The 25,503-nt window shown below is 50.4% G+C and overlaps 2 protein-coding genes across 4 annotated transcripts in view; one reads left to right on the plus strand and one right to left on the minus strand.

Moving 5' to 3' along the window:
* Positions 1-641: 641 nt before the first annotated feature.
* On the plus strand, positions 642-18,016 carry INKA2 (inka box actin regulator 2). Of its 3 annotated transcripts, none has more exons than XM_033198979.1 (2): positions 642-924; positions 12,353-18,016. In XM_033198979.1, the coding sequence occupies exons 1-2, from the start codon at positions 868-870 to the stop codon at positions 13,187-13,189; spliced, it is 894 nt and encodes a 297-aa protein (XP_033054870.1). In that variant the 5' UTR covers positions 642-867; the 3' UTR covers positions 13,190-18,016. The 3 variants fall into 3 exon arrangements, with proteins under 3 accessions (XP_033054870.1, XP_033054873.1, XP_033054871.1); XM_033198982.1 differs by lacking the exon at positions 642-924 and adding an exon at positions 934-1,290; XM_033198980.1 differs by lacking the exon at positions 642-924 and adding an exon at positions 9,717-9,806.
* Positions 9,510-25,503, minus strand: part of RAP1A (RAP1A, member of RAS oncogene family) — a 103,763-nt gene continuing 87,769 nt past the window's right edge. Inside the window, exon 8 of the mRNA XM_033198984.1 lies at positions 9,510-9,752. The gene's annotated coding sequence lies outside the window, so the exon portion shown is untranslated. The remainder of the gene's footprint in view (positions 9,753-25,503) is intronic.

The raw sequence follows: 25,503 nt of genomic DNA on the forward strand, positions 1-25,503 counted from the left end.
TGAAATTACCGTGCTTACCGTGTGTGTGTTTACCTGTTTATCTCGCCTCCCCTTCTCCCCCATGTAAGTTCTTGAGAGCAGGGACCTCGCCTATCATACTCAGTATCCCCAGCCCTACAGCCTTGCCAGGGGCGCAGCCGACCCTCGGAGGCTTTGTGTGATAGGCGTGAACAGGCCAAGCGGCGGCGTCTCTGCTCCGCCCGAGAGGGCAGGGCTTCGAGGACCTCACTCTAGGAGTGAGGCTGGAGCCACATTCCCAGGGTCCTCTTCGGGGAGAAAAGAGCTTCTGAGGGACTTCTGGGGATGACAGCGGAGTGGGTGGGTGTGTTTCCTTCCTGATCGGAGTTTGGGAAAAGGGACTGACACCATGGCACTCTGCCTCTTACTGACGCCGCTACCCAGTCCCTCCCAGTAAAAGTGTGCTCTCCCTTTATGACCACACGAGGGTCATGTGCTTCGTTGGGGGCCGCCGTACGGCCTGGAGTCACGATGTCCTCCGCCGCGCTGGCCGGGACCAGGTGTGTCCCCGCCAGCCCCAGTAGCTGCGCCCGGGTCCTGTGCAAACACCGCGGTAGGGTCGGCCTCGACCGCCCAGCCCGGCCCCCCGGCCGCCCTGCCCATTGGCTGAAGACAGGCCCCCTGAATTCTCATTGGCTGTCCCACTTTTCCCTCCGCCCCCAGCACCGACCGCGCGCTGCCAGCCGCGGGGGAAGCGGCTCTAAGTCCCGGGCTCGCAGCGCAGGCTCAGCTCGGCGCTGCGAGCGCTACGGGCGCAGGGGCGGGGAGCCCGCCGGGCGCACAGTTTCCAGTGGGGCCAGGGTCCCACCCGGGCACTCTCTGTTTGAACCGAACCCGACAAATGGGCGCATGACGATGGAGAGCAGGGAAATGGACTGCTATCTGCGTCGCCTCAAACAGGAGCTGGTAAGAGCGAAGCTGGCTCCCGGGCAGGGAGGACTGCACCGCCCCGACGGGCACCTGGTCCCCCGCCCGGGTACCCGGGGGGCCGGTACGTAAGCAGGGCAGAGGAGGGCCAGGGAAGAGAGGAGAGGACCCGGGCCGGCAGGCAGAGAGCCGGGCTTGTCCTCAGGAAAGGGGGCCACGGAGAAACTTTGAGCAAAGATTTGTGATGAGACAAGAACAAGTGACAGAGACAGAGGGAGCAAGCCAACCAGGCTGAAATGTGACACAGAGAACCCCAGGGAGAAAACAGTGCACGCCCGGAGACGGCCAGGCACTCGGACGCAGTGGGGCCCCCGCACCGCCAACGCGGAAAGAGCGGGAGCGAAGGTTTGGGGAACGGGACGCCGGCGCCCGGGTGCTGGGCTGCGCAGGCCGGCCTGGAGCGCGCCGGCGGGCGGGGCGAGGGGAGGAGGAGGGTGCTGGGGCCTGATCCCTGCCCAGGCACGAGGTCAGCGAGACTGCTAGCTCGAGGGGAGCCGGTACCACCCTGGGCCCCCAGCTCTGCTGGGCTTGGCAGAGCTGGCGCGGCTGCGGGGGCAGGCTTGGCCGGCTGTCTGCCTGGGCTTGTCTGCCAGCAGGGAGGGGGCTGGCAGCTGGAAAGGCGGGGGAGGGCCCTGCGCTGGAGGAGGGGCTCTGCCTGGCAGATCGCGAGCGGGAGCTGCGGAGGCCCAGCCAGATGTCAGGTCTGGGCTTGGGGAGTGCGCAGGGAGCGTTCGGAGGCCCCGGGGTGCAGGGAGTGGGGGAAGTAACTCAGTCTGGGGAGGGGGGAAATCACCGAAGTCGGGGGAGTGGTGTCCGCTAAAGCTATGTTAGGGAGAGCCAGGTTGATTCTCCCTGGCTTCATATACCACTGCCCCCGCCCCCACGCCACCTGCCATCTTTCTTATTCCTTCACCCACCGGAATTCAGGCAAATGTTATGCACATACAGCCCCATCTCTGCTTTGCCCATCTCTCCTTCCACCAGGCTCTGTTGTGTCTTTGCCTTCGTCTCTTTTGATCTCTTTTAGTTTGTTTCTCTTGGAGTCGACTCTTCTCAGTCTCACTTTTCTGCTCTCCTCTTTCTTCTTACTTTCCAGAGCCAGGGGCACCCAGGCCACACAACAGCAGACCTGCATCTAGAAAGGGCCAGCTTATGGCTCTCCCGATTCTGTGACAGCCTTTCCCACTCTGCCTGCAAAGGCTACATTCTTCCTGCTTGGGAGGGAAATTGGCAGTGTGTTAGGGGCCAGCTCTGGGGGTGGGGGGCAGAGTTTGAAAGTGCAGGTGTTCTCACTGATGCTTCCTGACCAAGTCACCCTGCCACTTTTCCTGTCAGATCTACTCCAGGGTCTGCCTGCTCATATCAACGATCATTTCTCTCTCTAGTCCTTCCTCCTGGAGCCCTTTCTATGGTGACACTCAGATGCAAAAGTTACTGACTCAGAGAGATACTTCTTGAGAGACAGGAGTATTCATTACTGTTCTTCTGAACTTACACCATGCCCCTTCCCATAGTCGTTTGCACATGCTTCTCATGCCAGATTGGGATGGCTGGCTCCAGCCCACACGTACACACACACAATTCTCATTTTTTCCCATTTATGTGTGCAGTACCAGAAAGCAAGCTCAAGGTCATCACAGATAATGTCTGAGGTCCAAGACCCATGCTGAGAAAAGAATCTAATAGAATCCTCCTTTTTGTGCTTTGAATTGGGGACTACACCACCCACCTCAGGATCTGCCTTAATGGAGGGTTTGTGGGTGTTCCTGGCATGGGCTTGAATTTTTAAATCCTGCTGATTTGCATTTTTTACAGCACTCTAGGTGGGAGGTGGTGAGGGGAGGAAGACAGAGACTACGGATGCCAGGAGAATAAAAAAGGCAACTAGGAATCTGCACTGAGCTGAGCTTCACATCTTGATTTGCACCCTCTCCTGCCAAGGACTTGAGCCCCCAATGCCTGGGAGGAGGAAAGGGAGAGACTGAAGTCACTGAGCGCCCCATTAGCTTTCATTTGGCCCTTTGTCTGAGCAGCTTCAGCCTTTGACTCTCTTGGAGAGGAAGCCAAATGCCTGGCCTGGATCCCAGAATGACACTCAGATGGGAGAGCTCTGCACTACCCCCCATGGTGCTCCGCCCCCTCCCCAATGCCAGCCTGCTCAGAGATGAGACAGAGCAGAAGGACAGACAGAGCTAGTAGAGTGTCACTCGCTCCCTGACACCTCAGTTCAGTGCTTAGGTAGCTGGGCCAAATCTCAGTGCCTTAGTATCCCCAACAGTAGCAATAGGGAAACTAGAGCTGAATTAGCCCAGGGTCAGCCCTTTGGCTGCCTTGCCCAGGGACAGTAGGGATTGAATTCAATGCATCTTTCTTGTGACTAGGATAGAAGGTGTTGACTTAATACCCTAGGTCTGCAATGGGGTGGCAAAGGAATGCAGCTGGTTTCTGTCATGAGCTAGGGAGCTTTTGCCCTGCAAATGGCCCATCCCAGGCAGGATCTCCCTTGCTACCATGGCTCTGCCCATAGTTCATGTTTACACAGGCATGGCCTCCTGTAATACTGGTCAAGTTCTATGTTCATTTATTTCAGTAAATTTCTCTCAAGAATCACACATTCAGCAGACACTGTGGGATAAACCTGCTGGAAAACAAAACATTAACAGGTTGTGAAATTATCTTTGTCAAGGGTGTTTTATGCCCCCCTCCTGCATCCTACCCCTGTCCTTGGCCCAGAAAATCTAGATAAGAAGAGTGTGTTTCTGAAAACCAAAGTAGTGGAACTTCCCAATTCCCTGAAGCAGAAAATGTCATTGTAACAGGTGAGCACTGGGAGAAGGCTGAGGGTTTGGGGATCCTGGCTCAATGAGTTGATAAGTAGAGAGCTGGCCCTTTCCTTCTGCCTGGAAAGGGAAGGGGATCAGGTTTCAGGGATGAAATGTGGCAGGAGAAGTAGCAGCAGCTGACACACTTCTTCATTAGAATGAGGGCTTGGGGCTGCAACAGCTCAGCAGGGAACACATCTCTTTTCTCCCTCCAGCCGCCAAAGAGGGGCCCTGCCTGAACACAGGCCTTGGGACCAGCTGTTCCGTACACACAGCTCCCTTGTGGGCTGCCAATAAGTAGGGTAGACACAGGCACACAGACGAGGCAGCTGTATGATGCTCACAAGGCATCCCTCATGAGTTCAGATCAGTGTAGAACAAATAGAGTGCGTAAAGGCTGAGTGATCAGAGCTCATGAAGTACAGCCAGGCTGGGAAGGCTTCCTGGAGGAGGGAGAGGTTGCAGAAGGCCATCTCTGAGAATGTCTGTCGTAGCTGAGGCATGGGGAAGCAGTTCTCTAGCTTTTAGTGGCCACAAGTTCAGGGGTTTCTGGCAAATGGGTAAGGACCGGGGCCTAAAGGCAAAATAAGGAGAAGAAAAGTAGGAAATGGGGAAGATACAGTAGGAACAGCCTTCAGATCTTGGGGCAAAAAGGCAAATTTCCTGAGGCAGAAAAAAGCTTTTGCAAAGGATCTCATAATGCATCTTCTTTGATGTTTAATGCTGGGGAAAGATGACTATGTGACTAGTTAGGCAGTGTGGTCATTGGGAAGAATGCAGAGTATAAGATTTGGGGTCAGACCAACTTCAACTCAAATCATGGCCCTGTGTGACCTTAACATATTACTTAACCTCTCTGTGCCTTGGTTTTCTCATCTCTAAAATGGGGGTTTAAAATACGTACTTTATACGGCTACTGTGAAGATCAAATGACAATTTAAGTGCCTCACCAACTGTACGTCCTTCACATGTAGCACAGTGTCTGATGTGTCATAGGCACTTGGTAAACTGTTGATGATGGATTGATCAGAGTGTTTTGCGTAAGAGTCATTCATGCATAGAACATGTTACTGAGTTCATACTATGTCTAGGGCATTTACTGGGCACTGGCACTATCGTTACAAACAAACAGACACAGATCCTGTCTTCAGGGAACACACAGTTTAATAGAAGATATAATAATAATATTACTTGATGTTAACATTGATATGCCAGACATATAATCTATGATGTCATTTAATTGCCAAAACAACACTAAGAAGTTGTACTTTCATTATTCTCACTTTATGAATGAGTCAATAAAGACATGGGAAGGTTAAGTCACTTGGTTAAAGTCATAGAGCTGGTAAGCGGAGGAGCCAGGATTCAAACCCCGCCAGTCTGATTGCAGAGCTTATGTTCTCAACCGGTACATGTATGCAGACCTCTGGGGCAGAAATAGAGGAATTGTGTTATATAACAAGCACAGGTTCAGTGCTCTGAGGGAGGGAAGTAAACTCCAAATGGGAGATTAGAGAAAGCTTCATGTCTTGGAAGAGGTAGCATTGGAACTAGACTTTGAGGGATACATAGGGACACTCACAGGAGGAGAACAGCAATCCAGGCAGATAATGAAACACCATGAGCAAAAGGTACAGAAGCTGAAGTGGTGGGGATGTCTGAAGAGCAGCTGGAGTTTGCCTAGAGCATAGGGTAAAATGTAGAGAAAGAGTGGGCAACAGTGCTGAAAGAGCTGTCGTGGACACACTCTGGATGTCATGCTAAAGAGTCTGGCCTTTTCTATATGAATTGGAGAGCAGCCCTGGGATCCAGAAGGTGATAGGGGTAGAGGTGGAGGTGGAGGGAGGGAGGAAATTGAGGCAGGAGGATGAGTTAGAAGGTTATTACAAGAGTCAGGCAAGAGATACTGAAGGCCTGAACCAGAAAGGAAAAAAAGAAGGTAACTTCTTGAGGTCCCTTGGATGTTCGAGGAAGTTGATTGACTGCAATGGAGAGGAGCTAAAGCTGGTCAGAGGGAAGAGGGCTTGCGGAGACTAAGAGGCAAGCTCCAGGAGGAGGCAGCATTGGAATCCCCTCTCCATCTATCTGCCCCTTGCCTGAGCATGTGACCCCCATAGATGGTTCTGTTGGGAAAGTGGGTCCATCCATTTCACAGCCCTCACTTCCTCCTTTCTTTACCCTCCTCCCTCCTACAGCTCTTGGCACAGTTTCCACTTTACCTTCCTGTTGAGAGTTCCAGCCAAGTGTGAGGGGCTGTGAAGGTCCCTATTCACTGAGCTGGAGAATGGGCCACTTGGCACAAGCGGGACTTTTCCCATTTCCGGCCCTCAGCCTCCTCCTAGCTTCCCCAGGGGCTGAAAGGAACTTTGTGGGGATCTTGTGAGTAATGGGGTGGGGGAAGTGAGGCAGGGCACACAGCCAGGCTCATGGGCAAAGCTGGAGCCTGTGTCAAAGGATTCTGGCTGAGCTGGGAGAGGGCGTGAGATGGATGGAAGGACAGCACAGCTGCGGGATCAGTCGGGGCCCAGGGGAGGGATTGGGAAGGGAGCCGAGGATGCTGGCGTCACATTTTCCCATCCCTGCTCCTCCCTCACCACAAAGGGCCCCAACAGGGCCCAGGGGGAGGGTGCTATCCGTGGCCAGCTGACCCCACACAACCTCTGTGGGGCTCAGGGCTGGAAGTCCAGGACGGTGGGATCTGCTTCTGAACCGCATCTTCCCCTCCAACCCCAGGCAGGCAGTTCCTCTTCCCTCTTCAGATGACTCAGTGAAAGGGAGGCCTCGGAGTCCCTCAAAAGGATGACTTCACGTTCTTCCTCCCCATCTGGTGGTAACTGCCCTTTGCACTTCCTGCTGGCTGCCCTGGTTTCTTCTCACAACAATCCCAGGAGACTAAGAGGTCAGGGGTTATGATGACATGGAAAGCTCGTTGGCCTGGAGTGTGAAAGCCAGCCTTGGGGTCTCAGGTCTCTCACTAATAAGCCTCAAGACCCCAAGAACCACTGGTGGTGCTCAGGATGATGGAGGCGATGCTCCAGGAAAGCTTTCGGTTTAAGATGTGTGTTGATAGGTGCCATCTGTCTATGGCAAGCGTAAACACTTCACATGGGTTCCTTCGTAAGTACACTATTTACATAAACAGATAAGAGATGTGTTCATGGAGACGAGGTCCTGTGTAGATATGGTGAAAATCATGAAGGAGGTGTGAGGAAGAATGCTGGGAAACACTGAGGGAGAAGATGGACCTCCCAGCCCCCTGGCTCCCTAATCCATTACGTGGGGATAACTCCACCTGCCTGGCCTCAGAGTTTAGCTGTGGGGATCAGGCAGTGCAGAGAAAAGGGCTAGTGCTGACACCAGGAGTTGTCATCTGAGGTTCAGAACCCCAGGCCCAAAAGGTGGGCGATTTTGCCCAAATGCCATGTGGCCGAGTAAGTCAGGTCTCCAGATGAGTGTGGGGCCCTTCACAAACACCAGGAGGGTGCCTGTCGTGCTACAGCTCTCATACAGTGAGGAACCCAGGGGCTGGTTTCAACTGCAGCCACGGAGACTGAAGTTTGACATGCAGACTTCCGGAGACGCTGAGGGTGGGAGAGGGACTGTGGGGCGGTGTGGAGGCAAGGAGCTGGTGAGAAGACCTTTCCTGGCTTTTCACAGAAGGGATTCCCACAATCTTCATTGGAATATGGTTATTAAGGGTTTTACCTTTGATGGTGGAGCAGGTTGGTTCTCTCTCTCTCCTCTCTCTCTCTCTCTGTGTGTGTGTGTGTGTGGGAGAGAGAGAGAGAGAGACAGAGAGAGAGAGAAAGAGAGAAACAGAGAGAGAGACTAGGGGTGGGTTAAAAGGAGGTGGCTGTTGGATCCATTCCCACTCAAACTAATCAGGACCAGGTCAACCTTCTTGTGAATTCTCCCAGCTGCCCCTGAGAGCAAGCTGGGTATGATTTGGTGCCTGCTCTGAGGAAGAACCTGAGGCTCCAAGACATTAAGAGGCTCCAGAGGAACTCCGCACCCTGCAGCCTGGAGATGGATTTAGAGCTACTCATGTTTGCTCAGGATTTTGTCTATCTGAGCTGGCCCCTCTCCTTTCCTCTACCCTCCTTACTACCCCCTTTTTTCCCCTTTTGGTCATGAGGCAAGGGAAGTCCGGGGACCTGAGAGGGTCCCAAGCTCTGGAAGAAGAAGGCAGATCCCAAGCTCAGCCTCCGACTCTTCCTCCTTGGGTGACGGCATCCCCTGGGGTCAGTCAGGAAAGGCTGTTCTGCTGGCTCCTCTCTTAGTCAAGACCCAGCTGACACTCCTGCCCCACCACTGCCCTGGTCCTCCCAGGTTCCCTCAACTCCTCCTTCCCTTCTCATCCCTCTCCCAGATGCCTTCTTGCCCTTCAGTGTCGGCACCCTGGATGTGGCTGGGCTGAGCGCGGCTGGGAGTGGGCAGGAGGGTGCCAAGACTTCCCTTCCTTCTCTCCCCAGCCCCTGCATGGGGCAGAGGTGGGGAGGGAAAAACAGGACCTTCTCCTTTTGCTTCTCCTTGATTAGACCAGATATAAGGAACGGAATCCTGTCATTACTATGTGCTAAGTGTCACCAAGGAAGAAATGTTGTGGAAGTACATGGGAAGTCTTAAATTAACAGCCAGAATTCACCTAATGCTTTCTTGGTTTCATGCAGAGATACACATTACCTCACCTAATCTGCACAATAGCTTATGAGGCAGAAACTGTTATTCCCATTTTAAAGAATGGAGAAATTTGGCCGGGTGCGGTAACTTACGCCTGTTAGCCGAGCACTTTGAGAGGCTGACGTGGGAGGATGGCTTGAGTCCAGAAGATCGAGACCAGCCTAGGCAACATGGTGAAACCCTGTCTCTACAAAAAATACAAAAAAGTTAGCTGGGTATGCTGGCCTGTGCCTGTAGTCCCAGCTACTTGGGAGGCTGAGGTGGGAGGATTGCTTGATCCCAGGAGGCAGAAGTTGTGGTGAGCCGAGATTGTGCCACTGCACTCCAGCCTGGGCAACAGGGCAAGATTTCGTCTCAAAAAAATAAAAGAGAGAATGGAGAAATTGAAAAACAGAATGTAAATAACTTGCCCAGGTCACACAGCTACTACATGGCAGAGCTGAGATTTGAACTTTATTCCATTGTCTCCAGAACCCAAGTTCTTAACCAATACAGAATATTATTTTGCAGATGGGTGCAGTTTCAGCACTTGCTTACTTACATAGGGCCTCTGTTTTATGGGCAGCTTGAATTCATGCATACCCACACATTCATTCTCACTGGAAAACTGTGCAAAATGTCAGCATTATTTCCTCTGGATTTTTCCACACTGGAAGAGATTGAATGGGGTCATTTCATTCCTCCCTCTACCTCCGACCTGGGCTGGGTTTAGCCTTCTGGAAGGAAGCCTGCCAGTTCGGACTCCTTGCCTCTGGATGAAACGAAACCTTGGGAAGCAGCCCTGGCTCTTTTTCCCTGTGTAGTGAGTCACTATCTGAGGGTAGCAAGCAGCCTGGAGGGTGATCTGGGGTGGTCACTGGTATTCAATATATGTTTTATGGGTATGTAGCAAGTGCCAGGTGCTAGCGAGGTTCTGGGCTGACATACTGATGTATAGATCTCAGCCCCTGTCCTCAAGGAGTAGATAGATACTCAATACATATTTCACAAGAGACTGAGCATTTAAATGCATAGAGGACATGGGGTGAGTACATAAATGGCAGGACTACAGGGAAGAGCATATTAAATATCACAGAAGATTTCTAACAGGAGCATGGGGGGTACGTCTCAGGGAGTAGGGATATGCGTGGAACTGAAAGTTGAAATTCTGTCCTGGAGGATCTTGACTGCAGGACCAAATAGTTTGGATTTGAGTCTGGGCATTGGAGAGCCATGAAGATGACAGAAGATGTGTGCTGGGAAGACTGATCAGGTGCTCGTGTGTCTGGCGGTTTGGAAGCCGTCTAAGAGGCTTCTGCAGCATTCCTGAGGATGGAAGGAAAGATATGTGACATTTGCAGGAGGAAAAATCCAACATGAGTAAGTTGGACAGCAGCAGGGGTAGTTGAATGGAGAAGCCAAAAATGACTGAGGCTCTAGGTAGGGAAGACAAGGAAAGTGGTATTGGAGGGAGAGAATAGGGAAGTCAGAAGGAGAAGCAGCTTGCAAGGGAGGAGCTGAGTTTGGTTTGGGGCTTAGAGTCTCCTCTGACTCTGCTCTAGGTCTTAGTAGCTATAGCTGAGTGCTTCCAAAAGGAAGGGGTCAGGAGAGTAGAAGCAAAGAGACCAGAGAGAGGGGCTGTCAACATGTGTATCTGTCCCACAGGCTCCGTGTTCCTTGCTGCTGCTGCCACCGCCGCCACTCAAATGGTGTAAACTCTGGCAAATCCCAGGGCTGTCAGGGCCTGGAACTGCCATTTCTTCTTGCCTGTCTTGGGGAAAGTGCATAAAGCATGGGCAATCTCCATGCCCCAGCAAAGGCCTCCTTGCCCTCAAGGGCAGTCAGCCCTCCACTGTTCTTTAGTGTTGCTTCTGCTGGCTTTTTGACAGCCTGGCTGGAATCTCCCATCCCTACCAGGGCCAGGGTTGGCAGGGGAGGATTTGACCCAGAAGCCTGAGAGGGTCAGCGGCAGCCCAGCCCTGCAGAGCCTCTGTGCCTGCCCTTCCAATCCCTCAACCTTCTGCGTTTAGCACTATGCATTAAGACAAGCTTGGGAGGTAAGATGATCCCGCGGGTCTCTGGGGGGCTTAAGAAACAGATGGTCCCCGCACAGGAGGTTTGCTTTTGGTAACTTGATCAGGAGCTGGGGAGGGAGCTGGCAGAACCAAGGCAGCTTGGGCCCAGGAACTGGGAACCTTGTGAATGTTATCAGACACAGTCCCCCCGCCCCCATGCAGCCTCCAAATTCGGCCCTCACCCAAGTCAATCTCTCAGCCCCTTCCAGCTGGCAGCCGGGACTCGGGCCTTAGACACCCACAAAGGGGCTGGGAGAATTGGCCCCCAGCATCCCACTCTGGCTTGGCCAGGGCAGCAGAGCCAACTGGGCTGAGAAGGCAGGAAGAGTGTTGAAGCCAAGTTTGAGAACAGCTGAGAGAGGACAGGTGTTGGGCAGGGAGAGGCAGGCTGAGAAGCACCTGGGTTTTCAGCAAACAGGAGTTTCCCGGCCTCCTTGTCTCCCTTCTGACCAGTCAGATGTGAACAGCAATTGCAGGAAACCCCAGGCCTACCCTTTCTCTTGGGGAATCTGAGCTCTTCCTTGTCTCCTAAGGCCCTTTTCAGCCCTTCTTCACTGTCCTGTAGAGGACAGAGTAGCCTTAAAGTCCAGCTCTGGGTGCAGGTAGCACACACCTGTGGTCCCAGCTACTCAGGAGGCTGAGGCCAGGAGTCAGAGGCTGCCGTCTACTATGATTGTGTCTGAGAGTAGCCACCACTGTGCTCCAGCCCAGCAAACAGTAAGACACTGTCTCCAAAAAAAAAAAAAGCCTAGCTTCACTGCCCAGCCATCTCGAGTCTCGAGGTAGTATAGGTTTGGGTATTCCTTATCTGAAATGCTTAGGGCCAGAAGTGTTTTGGATTTTGGATTTTGGAATATTTGCATATATATAATATCTTAGGGATATATAAGAAGATACCTTAGGGATGGGACCCAAGTCTAAATATGAAATGTATGTTTCATATACATCTTATACACACAATCCAAAGGTAGTTTTATATAATATTTTAAATAAATATCGTGCATGAAAGAATTTTGACTGTGTTTTGGCTACCACTTACCACATGACGTCAGGGTAGAATTTGCCACTTTCGGTCATGTTGTGTCTCAAAAAGTTTTGGATTTTGGAGCATTTTGGCTTTCAGATTTTTGGAGTAGGGATGCTCAACCTGTATTTGGTAGTTAGGACTACAGCATCTGGAGTGGGACAGTACCGTGTTTGAGTCCCAGCTCTATGAGCTGTGTGACGTTACGTAAGTTACTTCACCCCTTCCAGCTTACTCATTTGTTAAAAGGAAAAAATAGCAACCTTATAGGATCTATATAAAGATGAAATGAGATGAAGCACATAGAGTCCTTAGCACAATTCTTGTTACAAAGCAGATTCTCACAAATTGTTTTTTCCACCATCATCACTATCATTTCAGGGAGGCCCAGGGAGGAAGAGGGCTTAGACTCAAAAAAGGATGAGGATGGCCACTACAACTTTGTGCACTTCAGGCTGATCTCAGCCCCACCTCTTACTACCTTATCTTGGGCAAATTACCTGTGAAATGGGAACAGTACTAGTCACTACCTCATAGGGTAGTTGGGGAGATGAAATATGTGTGTGGGGTGTGTGTGTGTGTGTGTGTGTGTATGGGGTTGGGGGAGCCTTCTCAGGACAGTGCCTGCCTTAGCTAGTTAGCTACCATTATTATTTCCTTTAGCCAGCACTGATCTGCACTGCACTAGGCTATAGAGAGATGCGGCCAGTGGCAGGCTGGATGACCCTGGAAGTGCATGTTTCGGTGGGGGACCTAGGTTCAGGGCTGGGAGAGGCACTGCTGCCCCCTGTGGCTCATAGGCCCCATGCTTTCTCTCTCCCTCGCAGATGTCCATGAAGGAGGTGGGTGATGGCTTACAGGATCAGATGAACTGCATGATGGGTGCACTGCAAGAACTGAAGCTTCTCCAGGTGCAGACAGCACTGGAACAGCTGGAGATCTCTGGAGGGGGTCCTGCACCAGGCAGCCCTGAAGGTCCCAGGACCCAGCACGAGCACCCTTGTTGGGAGGGTGGCAGGGGTCCTGCCAGGCCCACAGTCTGTTCCCCCTCTGGTCAACCTTCTCTTGGCAGCAGCACCAAATTTCCATCCCATAGGAGTGTCTGTGGAAGGGATTTAGCTCCCCTGCCCAGGACACAGCCACATCAAAGCTGTGCTCAGCAGGGGCCAGAGCAAGTGGAACCGGATGACTGGACCTCCACGTTGATGTCCCGGGGCCGGAATCGACAGCCTCTGGTGTTAGGGGACAACGTTTTTGCTGACCTGGTGGGCAACTGGCTAGACTTGCCAGAACTGGAGAAGGGTGGGGAGAAGGGTGAGACGGGGGGGGCACGTGAACCCAAAGGAGAGAAAGGCCAGCCCCAGGAGCTGGGCCGCAGGTTTGCCCTGACAGCAAACATCTTTAAGAAGTTCTTGCGTAGTGTGCGGCCTGACCGTGACCGGCTGCTGAAGGAGAAACCAGGCTGGGTGACACCCATGGTCCCTGAGCCCCGAACCGGCCGCTTACAGAAAGTCAAGAAGCGGAGCCTTTCCAAGGGCTCTGGACATTTCCCCTTCCCAGGCACCGGGGAGCACAGGCGAGGGGAGAATCCCCCCACAAGCTGCCCCAAGGCCCTGGAGCCCTCACCCTCAGGCTTTGATATTAACACAGCTGTTTGGGTCTGAATCCTAGAGACAGAAAGTTGACTGAACCTGAAAGGGCCAGGTCCCAGTGCTGGGCCCCTGGGGAGGAGGGAGGGTGGGCGGTATGGCTCTCGAAAGCCCAACTCCAAGTTCCTTTCCCTCAGAAAGCAGGGAGAAGCCAGAGCTCTTGGCTCAGCGCTGAAGGGAATGTGGTTGGGAGAGGCTGTCTTGGGGGCTGGCTGGTGGAGCAAGTAAAAGTAGCTGGAGAGCGAGCTGTGTGTGTGTGTGTGTGTGTCTGTCTGTCTGTCTGGCATGCACACACTCACTTTGGGGCTGGAGGTGACAGTAGGTGAGGGCAGGGGAGGAGATCAAAAAATCCCTCTGACATCTCCACTGCCCCCAAAGACCTCCGTTGAACATTCTGTATGGAAAAGAGCCCTGAAGCATCAGGTTTCCCAGATAGGCCCCCGAATAAAGACCTGTCTTTGGCTCTCCCAACCTACTGTCGGCTTCTTTGGCAAGACATTGCTCTAGGCACAGGGACTGAACCCCAGGCCTCCTGGGACTGGAGCAGCAGTGAGGCAAAACCCGACCAGTCATCCCTTCCTGCCTTGGAGGTTTCAGTCCATACCTGGGCCCTGAGAAAATGAGCTAAATAAGGAGTACAGTGTGTAAGGAACAGCCGGGGAAGCCCTAGACACTCCCCCATGCACATGGGAGGAAGGATGTAGACATAGCATTGGACCATTTGAATGCCTTTTCATCTCCAATGGTCTCATTTGAAAGTGAGCGAGGCAGGCAGGCATGATCCCATTTTCCAGATAAGGAAACAAGCCTAGATACGCTACCTGTCCAAGAACAACTGCAGCCAGGAGGCAGAACAGCCTAGGCCTGACTGCAGAGTGGAAGCTGGACTCTGGAGTTACACACTCCTCCCCAACAGTTTGTAGCGCCCTGCAGGCCGGGCGCAGTGGCTCACGCCTGTAATCTCAGCACTTTGGGAGGCCGAGGCAGGCGGATTACCTGAGGTCAGGTGTTCAAGATCAGCCTGGCCAACATGGTGAAACCCCGTCTTTACTTTAAAAAATGTAAAAATTAGCCAGGCGTGGTGGCACACGCCTGTAAACACAGCTACTCGGGAGGCTGAGGCAGGAGAATTGCTTGAGCCCGGGAGAGGGAGGTTGCAATGAGCCGAGATCGTGCCACTGCACTCCAGTCTGGCTAACAGAGCAAAACTGTCTAAAAAACAAAAACAACAACAACAACAAAAAAACAGTTCTTAGCATCCCGCACCCCACAGCCCGTCTCCTGCACTTAACTCCCACCTGGGTCAGAGAACAGTCAATTCAACCAGTGAGGTAAAGGTGAACCCAGAAGAAATAGCCACTTGACTTTAAAATTCCTAGCTCCATTCCGTGGCCTCCTCCTCACTAGACGCAGCAGCCCCAGGCCTCCTGTTCCCTCCTCACCTAGAGGCGGCCGGACGGAGCGGGGAAAGACAAGGCAGCAGCTCAGCTCCAGTTTTTCTAAAGCCGCTCTGGGCACATGGCCCAGGAAGGCCGCCTAGGACCACCCTGGGAAGCCACTGTCCCTCCCACTCCAGCAGGGAACACTCACTGGCTGGGAAAAGACAATGTGGATCTTTTCTTGGGCTGAGCAAGCCAGGAGGGCATACCCTCCCACTGCCCCTCTCTGCCTCCCACCAATTGTCCCTCCGCCTGATGGGGTGTGACAGCTGCAATTAGGGGCAGGATGCCTTCCCACCCTCAAAGCATTAATAGCCAGTTGGAGAGGCAAAATAGTAAGAAAAAGCTCTTCTGCTTGCTTCCTGGATCCCTGGGGAGAGTGGAGAGAGGGGCAGAGCTGAAGATGGGGTTATGGGGGCGCAGTCACGGTGGTTAGGGTCACCCTCAAATCTTATGCAAATGGTAAGATGTTTCATTTTTGGTGGGGGCGCTACAGGAGGGAGGAAGGCGCCCATGCTTTTTGGGTTTTGTTGAGCACTCACTATCTGTCAGGTAGTGTGCACATCTTTCAAACTTAGAATGACCCTAGAAGGCATTGTTCTCCAGACACATCTATGGAGGTTATTAGGGGTCATGTAAACTGCCCAGATTAGGCTGCTAGCAAAGGAAAGGACAGAGATTTAAACAGAGGGTTGGGTTATCTGGCTCCAAAACCCCTGTCCTTTTCTTGCTACTTCTCTACCTGGAGTTTGCCAACTGAGCAAGCCCATTCTGGCGGAGCCAGCCCTTGCAAATCCTTTGTGTCTTCCCACAGAATACTAACATTTCAGTTTTGAGTGAGGGAACGTTTGCTGTGGCTGCCTTTGGAGGTGGAGATGGTGGAGGTGGTGGTGGTAGTGTGTGTGTGTGTGCCCCTGCACGCGCACACAAAGTGCATGTGAAGATTCCACCTACTGAATCATGAGAGGAGGAGGCCATGGGCTGCTGGCTGGTGGAGAAGCCAACTAGCATATTATTCAAGATGACACCAGCTCCAAGTCTGGAATGAGTCTATAGGAAACCAAGGTACTTCTTGGACATTCGTCTACAATTCACCTGTTTCGTGGACTGGTCACAGTGGTTTGGATAAACTGAACAAAACTTTATGAACACCTCCCAACACCAGGCGTTGTTATAGAAAACTAAGAACAGAGCAATGAAAAGGACCCAACTCCTGCTCTCAAACGGATGCAGTGGAAAATAAGCAGACTTTGAACCATTGGTTAGTCAGAAGAGACTAGGGGGACTGAAAACTTATTTCCACTGGGGCCAGAACAAAAAATTCGGAAGCAACACTTGCTGTCAACTTGATTTATAGGCGCCAGCACCTTCCCCTCTGTTATTTCCTTCTCTACACACTGAAAGCGGTTCCTCTTGTTTTACATGGACAGGCTCAGAGAAGTTAAGCAACTTGTCCAGGGTCACATAGTGGTGGAACTGGGATTGAATCCGTTCCAACTGACTTGCAATCTTGTGCTTTTCAGACGATCCCACTAATTGTCCATATTGGTTCCAAAGCCAAATCAAGAGGAACAAGAGCAAAATGTGTCCTCCCATATTATCCATGGTCCTGCGTGGATCATAAATGGCATGCTGACTGTCCACTGGAGACTTACTTTTCCCTTCTCCCTGGACACCTGCCACGACAATGACAGAGGCTGTATTTTACTGTAGTGGAGGGAAGAGGTGAATGTGAATGCCTAGGGCCTAAGTATACAAGAAGGTGTAGGGAGAGGGAAGCAGTGTGCATGTGGAGGAGATAGTGGAAGCAAGCAGAGAGAAATCAGACAGCTTAATTCTTCCTTGGGGGGGGGGCACTTTGTGGTTAATTAGGACATGCAAATAAGCTAGAAGCTCATTTAATACCCTCTCTGACATGTAACCCCACCCTGCACGTGGCCCACTTCCCCGGCAGGTACAAGGGCCACCTGATTGGCCCAGGTATCTGTGGAGGGTTCCACCTGCTTCTTTGTGGCCCAGGGAACAGAAAAGAGTCCCTGCTGGGCATGGCTAGTGGGGCCTGCCTGGTCTCCCTCCTCCCTTTCTCTTCCCAACATTTCAGGCCTGGGACCTCTCTTTTCCCTCCCCATCAGACACTTCCCCTGTGCCCCACCCCTTAGGGTGATCTCTGAACCCAAACTTGCCCCAAGGAAGGTTGCTGTGTCCTCTCCACATCCCCACCTCCTCCCCGGGGCCTTGGGACTTTCCCAAGTCACACCATCATTTCCTACGTGGCCTGGACAAGAGCAAGAGCACAGCCTGTCCCCACCTTCTCCAGAGCAGCCAGAACCCACCTCAGGTGCCTTCCCCATCCAGTGCAGTTAAGGCACTTCTGCCAGCACCATGGTATGAGCACTAGACTTGGAGTTAAGATTGGAGAGCCCTCTCTGTCACTGTGGAAGCTTGAGCATGTTGCTTGACCTCTCTGAACCTCACGTTTCTCATCTGTGAAAGGTGATAATGTGGGGCTGCTGTGAGATTTAAAGGACATAATGCACCTACGGTCCAAGCACTGCCTGGAACAAAGTGGAAGCTCAGCAGATACTGGACTACCCATCCCCTTAGTAGAGGCACTAACCATGTGACCCAAGGCAAAAGTGCTTTAAAAAAAAAAAAAGCTTTCTCTGAGCGTTGGTTTCTTCTGTCAAAACATTTATATTGATTTAATCTCTCACAGGATTGTAGCAAGGATCAGAGAAGACAATAGGTGACATGTTTTTGTACACTGTAAAAATACTACCCACCCAGATGGGCTATTTGCTAAATGGCAAATTTACACTGTTCCCCAAACGATGACATGCACTGGGGAGGCGGGGGGTGTGGAGGTGGGGAAGGGCTGAGCTGGAGAAAAGGTGCTTGAGGACCCGACGGCCTAAGGACCTGCTCTAGGAAACATTCCCACCACTACACCCTAGCTGCCCCTCACAGTCAACCCTTAAGGACCTCAAATTCTTGGCAAAGGGTAAAGAGTTGAAAGTGCCAAGTCCTAGTGGTTTTGAGAAGCCTCTGGTCTGCTCTTTCTGCTCTCTAAAGCCCTAGCTGCCAGAGTCCCCTACAGCCCCCACATCGCTGCCTTCCTCCTGCCCTCCAGCCACCCTGGAAACTAATGGCCTAAAGGTGCTGTGGCTGTCCTCCTAAAATCCATTCCCTCCTGATGAGATGGAGGAATCTGTGAAGCCCGCCTTCATGAGAGGTCTCAGGGCTCAGGCTGGTGCTGCCAGAGAAAGGGTGACTGAGCCAGAAAGGCCTAGGGGGTAAGAAGCTCAAACTGCAGTCATCCCCTTAGTACGATTATTAGGATGTCCCTTGCCTTCCTTCTGCCTCCTCCACCCAACCCCTAAAATAAACAGTATGATGAAGCCTCTCTTCCAGATTCCCTCGGGATTTGACAGAGGACTTGCTTCCTGGCTCTCTACCCTTCAGTGAGTCCTGACAGATCACTCTGTCCACCCCCTCTAAGCCCCAGATCTACATACCCCAGCTCTGGAGCACACATGCACATGCACGGGCACCACAATGAAGTTGGCCTTGCCAATGTCCCCGAAATAGAGTCCCTGCATTCTTACACTCTTCTCTCCCACTGGAGTCCTCCTCGTCCCCGCCACCAAACACACACACACCGTCCCCTGAAAGTGCCTCTGTGTTCCTGGTTGGAGAGGACACTGAAGAGCAGTGTGTCCCTGAACACAGTTTGGGGCAATACTCATTTGACAAGGGGACCATGACAATCACCATATGCTTTCCCTTTTCCTCGCATCTTTGTCTGAGGAGAAAGAGCAGAATTCTATGCCTGGCTTCAGGCCATAGCTGCGCATAGTCCCTGGCTTCTACTCACAGAACCTATTCACCTATATGCCCCTCTGGGCATGTCCCTCAAGATACTGGCCCTTTACAGGGACATAACCAGAAACACTGCCAAAAACCAGCTCCTGTGAGCTCTACACCCCCACTCTCTCTGGTTCTACCCACCACGACCTGGCTCTGGGCTGTGTGCCTTGCCCCTTTTTGAGTCTTCTCCACTCTGAATGTGATAACCCCAGCTTCCTTCAACTGGCCAGGGAAGGGTGGCTCAGGAGCCCATCTGAGGCTGCCTGGGGGCTGCTGGTTTGCAGGGGAAGCTGTCCTCATCCAAAGGAAGAATCAAGTTTTGTTTTCCTGTGGTTCTCTTGCTTTCCCCCTGCCTCGCCTTGAGCTTCCACTTGGGCCCCTTCCCATGCTTCTACTTAAGCCCCGCCTGCCCACCGCCGCCTCCTGCTCAGGGTCTGAAGGACAGAGGAGTGAATGCGGGATCTGTCTGTGAGCTCCTGTCACTTCATCCTGTTCCCTGTCTTCCCTGGTGTCTAGCCCAGCCCTGCCCCATTAGATCCCACCCACTTTACCCTCCAAGGTGATGGGCTGAGTGTGCCAAGCTTGGGTTCTTTTCATGCCACTAGGTCTTTGCATATGCTGTTTCCTGAGGAATCCAGTTCCCCCACCGCCAGTACTTATTTTGTAAGTTACTTCTGTGCATGTTTGCCTTCCCCTCTACGATGTTGTACCTCCTGGGTGGCAAATACTCATTATTCATTTCTGTATCTCTAGTACTGAGCACATGGTTCCCATGTGATCTCCACTTCTCAAACTGAGCCCTGGGCTGAGCCCATCTCCTGCTTCAGGGAAGACCAGCAGTCAAGGCCTCCTTAGCTGCCTCCTAAAGCCCATTTTTCACTCTTGTCCTCAGCCCATTCTCCAGAAGAGGGGGAGCTGTGGCCAGTCACTTTCAAGAGAGCAGAAAAACTCTCTGTCCCCAGCACCCTCTCCAAGCTGTTGGGCAGTCCCCTTTGTCCCTGGCCTGGTGCTCTGGCTTCTCCACCCTAGTTTCCCAGGCCAATTCTATTTTAATATAGGCCGTCTGGTGAGCCTTCATCCTCACCCCTCCCACTCAGCTCCCTGTCCCCATTGTCATGCTATTATTGGCTATCCAGAACTCAGGCCCTTCAGATGATCACAGCCACTTCCCACATCTACTCAATCCCAAGTGGGTCCCAATTTCCATTCCAGAGGAAGTCACCTTTACCCTATCCTCCACGTTTTTCCCTTTCTTCCTCAATCCCTTTCCACTCGTCTTCCTGGCTGGGTTCATCTCCTTGTCCTTTTAGCAACATCATCTGGTCCCAGATTTACCCTACCCAAAGATTTTTTCTAACTTGCTATGCTGGTGGCCCCACTGGGGACATTGAGTCTGCTACATTCTCCTCCCACCATTGTGATTATGGAGGGAGGGTCAGGGCAGGGCAATGGGGAAGGAAGTTGAGAGCTGGGTGTTCAGCGCCTTCCATGCCTCCGGCTCCACTACTGGCCACACTCCAGGCATTGTCTCCCTACCAGGGATTGAGCTGCCAATAAGGCAGCAGGAGTATAGTCATTTGTGTAGAAGAGGTAGGAAAGTGGGGGGTGGGGTGGGGGATGGGCAGATAGGCATTAAAAAAGAAGCAAGAGAGGTTCTTCCAAATGGAGTAACTGCAACTGAAATCCCTGCATAGCCTCAGCTCCCTGAGCAGAGGTGCCACAGCTAGTTATCACCACCCAGATCACCTCTCTGTCCTGGCCCAGGGCCTCCACTTGCACTCCCACACCATACAACTGGCCTAGGGAGCTGAGTTATCATAGTAAGCAATGGGCCAGACTGACTTAAGCAGGTGTTAGAATTCCTGCTCTGAAGTTCCAAGCATCTGTTAAGTCACATCACATTCCAGAAAATAAAATTCATATCCCAGTTAGGCTTTATGTCAGTGATTTCAAGGGCCCAAATAATTCCAAAGCTTCTGACCTAGGCTTCAGGACCCTGCTGGGAGTATAAGGATCAAATATCTTCTTTAAATGTCTCCATGTACATGTATCCCCTCTCCAAGGAAGACAGGTAGGTCCCAGTGCCTAGTACACTATTCCAAGTCCTACTTTCCATTGAGAAGGCTGCATGCTTAGAGTTCCCTTGATCCTGGTGGCTGCGTCAAACTCCCCAACCTGTGCAACTGGAGACATTAGTGATGCTAAGGGCAAGGATGACAGGGGCTACGGAAGTGTGGCCTGTGCCCTTCCTCTCACCCACAAGAGGTCTGATGATGGGATCCTGGTGGGAACATTGGCAGCTAACAGATGGGGGTGGATTAAGGAAGAGTCCCCACTAAGCCTTCTCAATACGATATGGTAGATCACTAGGATGGGATAGCAGGGCTGCTGTTTCATGCTGTTCCTGAAGAGTAGAGAGGAAAACAGGGAGGATACCAACAGTCTGCCTGCCCAGTAGGAGCCAGGTCCTCTGCTAAAGAGTCTGAGAAGAGCAGAATCATGTCAGGTGAAGCAGAGGAAAACAGGGGAAGAAAAATAGATTTTTCTCTTCAATTTTCTTTAACATCTTTGAGGGCCAAACAATTAATGCTGGTTCCCTTCTAAATGGAACATTTGTCTGGGAGTCATGGCCTTAGAGGTCATCTTCATTAGAGAAAGAGGGGAAATGACGTGAGAAATGAAGAGTGAGAGAACCATCAGAATTCATAAGACAGTAACCCTTACAACTGTGATTTTCATCCTACTCAGGTCTGAAATTTCTCCATCCCTGCCCTCAACAAGCTTCACTGAGGTGGTTCCTATGCCCCAGATATTTAATTCAACCTACTAGTTAACTTCTTGTTTCAAGGCCAGCCATGACATGGCCCCAATGTATTCTTCCAGCCTAATTCCTTCCACATTTCCCAACACCAGATAAACTAGATAACTTCTTGTTCATTTCTATTTTCTGCACTTGCTTTTTTCCTGAAATCTGCCTATAATATTCTTCCTTACTCTCACCTGTTGAAAATCCCACCCTTTCTTAAAGGCCTACTTCAAACGCCCCTCTGAGGAATTTCTCCCAGAACAGAAAACATCTGTCCCATCTCATACTAATTTCCTTGAGACCTTCTCTATACCTATATACCATTTTCCCTCCTGCAACTATGCCCACCTACACTCCTGAGTCAGCGTCTTTACTTTGATACTAGACTCCACCCACCCATTTAGCTGTTTTCCTTCTCAATGGGTCATCCCCCTTAGCACAGAAATATGCACTGTTTCACCCATCTTAATAGGGCAATCCATGGTTGATGTCTCCAATGTTTTTCTTCCCTTTTCCTGTCTACTCCAGACACTGTCCCCAACCATTCCACTGACAGTCCATCAAAGTCACCAGTGCCCTCCATGTTTTTCTCTGCTAATTCCTCTCCATCCTCAACCTCTTGATAGAATTCCTCAGGGACCTCTTTTCTATCCACACACAACCCTAGCGATCCTATATAGCTTCATGTTTTAAAATATTGAATGTTCTCTCCAGACTGCTTCTGCTAAATTCGACTCATATTCAACTGCCTACTGCCTACTATAAATCTCTAGAACATGACACACTTCTTACACATAGTAGGTTCAAAATGGAACTCCTGCCCATTCCTCATTCTCCTTCCAATCTGCTCCTGTCATAATCTTCATTTGATTATTGGCCCGAATCTTGGATTCTTCCTCGTCTCCTATTGTACTCTTATGTGTCAGTAACTCCTGTTGGCTCCACTTGCAAAATACACCTAGAATATAGCCACTCCACTGCTACCACTATGGTCCAAATCACCGTTCCTCACATGAATCCGTCCTCTAAGTGGTATCAGGCTTCATGTTTGTCCTCATACGGGTTATTCTCAGCTCAACAGAGCACTCCTGATGGCGTATTATGGTTGATCACATTATCCCCTTTGCTGAAGTCCTTTCCATGGACTCAACAGAGTAAATGCTGTGGGAAATTTCCCCCTACTCAATCCCATTACCTCTCTTTTACTACTCTTCTCCCACTTGCTCACTCTGCTCCATCCATACTGACCTCCTTGCTAGTCTTCAACACACCAGGCACATGTCCACCTCATGGCACTGGCACAGATCCTTTCCCCAAGGAATGGAAAATCCTTCTTTCCCCCAGGCAGTTGCATGGGCTGCTCACTTTGAACACTTAAATATCAGCCTCAGTGAGATATTAAACTACTACCACCACATTCCCTTTGCCCAGTACTCTTGCCCCTTTACACCACTTAATTCTTCAAAGCACTTATCATTACACAACAGTTGTCTTTGACTCTTTTCTAAAGATAAAAACTCCATGAGGAAAGGGATCCGAGTCTGTACTGTTCACTGTTGCTTCCCCAGCATGCAGATCAGCACTTGCCATACAGCGGAAGTCCAATGAACATTTGTTGGTAGGGCCCATAAGATCATGTCCTGTTCTGATTTGCATGTCCTACAACATTTAGCACAAAAATCTGAACATGGTTAAGCTTTAAAAAAATTCATTGAAAACAACAGCTCAAAATAAGAGTCACACCACTGTTTAAAATGGGAAGGTTTATTAAGGTTTTTCCTCAAGAGGAACAGCCAATCTCTTGCTTCTTGAGAGAAGCAATTAGTGGGAAATGTATGTCACACCTTGGGCCCAGAACCACAGGAGGCTGCTTCTCAGCGTGCCCAAAGAACATACATCCCCCAATTCCCGTTTAAAGCTCATTAATGTCTACAAAACAGAACCCATGCTGCCTTCCCAGAAAACAGAACTAGGAACCCAGTCAAAGCCTCCAACTGTTCTCAACAAGAATATTTAAGCAAGACAGGGCAATAAATGGACTGCACATTCAACAAACCCAAGATGAAACTGGAGTAAAATCCATGATCGAAGTAATGTCTGGACTACATTTTCAAGAATATCTTACAGTTTTTACATTTTGGGGAACATGAATACTAAAAGCTGGGTGGTTAGACTGCCTCAAAGCTCACATTCATTTCCCTCTCGGCAAGATGAGCTCTTTCCAGACCCTGGACAAGAATCCAAACCACTCTGCCCTTTTAAGCCTGGAGCTGATTCAAGAGGGGATATTTTAACACATATTTAGCACCTTAAATAAGTACAAAATCCAAATTCTTAAAAAGCTTATTTACAAATTATTTTCCTCCTCCAAATACCTGACAATTTCTTTACACTTTGGTTTCAACACACATACAATTTATAAGAGTATATTTTATGTTTTCTAGCATTCTGCTGTGATTGCTTACAAAGGAAAATACCAAGGTATTCCTTATTTCTCTTTCTGTCCCGCAGTCCCTAAGACAAAGCTGAGGCACATAAACTGACAAATACATGTGTATCTACGAGGGTAACGGGGCAAAATATTTTAACCTGGCCATGTCCAGGAAATGTAGAATGTCTTATTACTATTCTTCTATGGAGAAAAATGTTCCAAGCCTGTTTTAATAAAGTTGGTAATAAAGATCAGTATTTTCTCTAAGTATTAACTTTCCAAGTACATTATAACCTCAAAGAAGAGGGTTACTTCAGTGAGGAGTAAATGGTGGCCATTTATGATGGCAAATCAAGGTGCCAAACACAGATTAGTTCATAATTGTAGGGAGAAGAGATTAACACACACATCCATATTTCACCAAAAGTTCTTAAGATAATTACCCATGTAGCCACAGTTCAGAAAACTATGGTGTTACTCATATCTTTGATGAACTGTAGTATCTTCCCTGCCCATATAGATTGTAAACTCTTGAGAGAGTGTCTCTATGCCTCTTTGTGAACCACGCAGTGTTTATGTACTAGGACTTAGTTACTTCAATGCTTATGAAAATATTAACTGAGCCAGGCACGGTGGCTCACGCCTGTCATCCCAACACTTTGGGAGGCGGGGGGGGGGGGCGCGGATCACAAAGTCAGGAGTTCAAGACCAGGCTGGCCAATATGATGAAACCCTGTCTCTACCAAAAATACAAAAATTAGCTGGGCGTGGTGGCGGGTGCCTGTAATCCCAGCTACTTGGAAGACTGAGGCTGGAGAATAGTTTGAACCCAGGAGGCAGAGGTTGCAGTGAGCAGAGACTGAGCCATTGCACTCTAGCCTGGGCGACAAAGCAAGACTGTCTCAAAAAAAAAAAAAAAAGTATTAACCGATGTTGATGCTCCCCCTGGTGGAGGGTAAGATTACAGCTGGATTGTGTATTTACTGTTAATTTTTTTTTTTTTTTTGAGGCGGAGTCTCGCTCTGTCTCCCGGACTGGAGTGCAGTGGCCGGAGCTCAGCTCACTGCAAGCTCCGCCTCCCGGGTTTACGCCATTCTCCTGCCTCAGCCTCCGGAGTAGCTGGGACTACAGGCGCCCGCCACCTCGCCCAGCTAGTTTTTGTATTTTTAGTAGAGACGGGGTTTCACCGTGTTAGCCAGGATGGTCTCGATCTCCTGACCTCGTGATCCACCCGTCTCGGCCTCCCAAACTGCTGGGATTACAGGCTTGAGCCACCGCGCCCGGCCTACTGTTAATTTCTAAAAGTAGACAGTTCAGGGATACCAAGCAAACGATGAACTATGGCATCAAGCCTCCTTAATTCTGTGTCACTCATATAACCAAAGTCATTATACTTTAAATAGTCACACATACTAATTACGAAATCAGTTTCCAGATATTTATCATTTGACATTCATACAATATCCTAGAAACTCTTTTTTTCAGCTATAAAAATACATTTATTTTCAGGTACCCTTCCCTTTGGAACCAAGACTAAGGAGTTCACATTAGGACAATAAAAAAACACACCTATTTCACTTTCTATCAGGATACCTTTTCATCTTGCTCAGCAACCACAGACTTCCTTGCATATCTGACTTCAGCTGGTTCTGCTCTGAATACCACTGTGTGCTAGAAAGGCATTTTTCTTGAAAGTTCCACCTTTAACCCAAGTAGACTGTATGAGATGTGACAAAGGAATCTAATTATCATCTTTCTCCACCACATTCTAAAATAGAAGATACTG

This window comes from Trachypithecus francoisi, unplaced genomic scaffold (genome assembly GCF_009764315.1).
Source record: "Trachypithecus francoisi isolate TF-2019V2 unplaced genomic scaffold, Tfra_2.0 Lachesis_group5, whole genome shotgun sequence".
Taxonomy (NCBI): domain Eukaryota; kingdom Metazoa; phylum Chordata; class Mammalia; order Primates; family Cercopithecidae; genus Trachypithecus; species Trachypithecus francoisi.

Bases quoted from the DNA above. Each gene is read 5' to 3' on its own strand.
- INKA2 (XM_033198979.1), top strand. From the start codon at position 868: ATGACGATGGAGAGCAGGGAAATGGACTGCTATCTGCGTCGCCTCAAA. The intron at 925-12,352 runs GTAAGAGCGAAG...TCTCCCTCGCAG, and splicing joins GTCGCCTCAAACAGGAGCTG to ATGTCCATGAAGGAGGTGGG.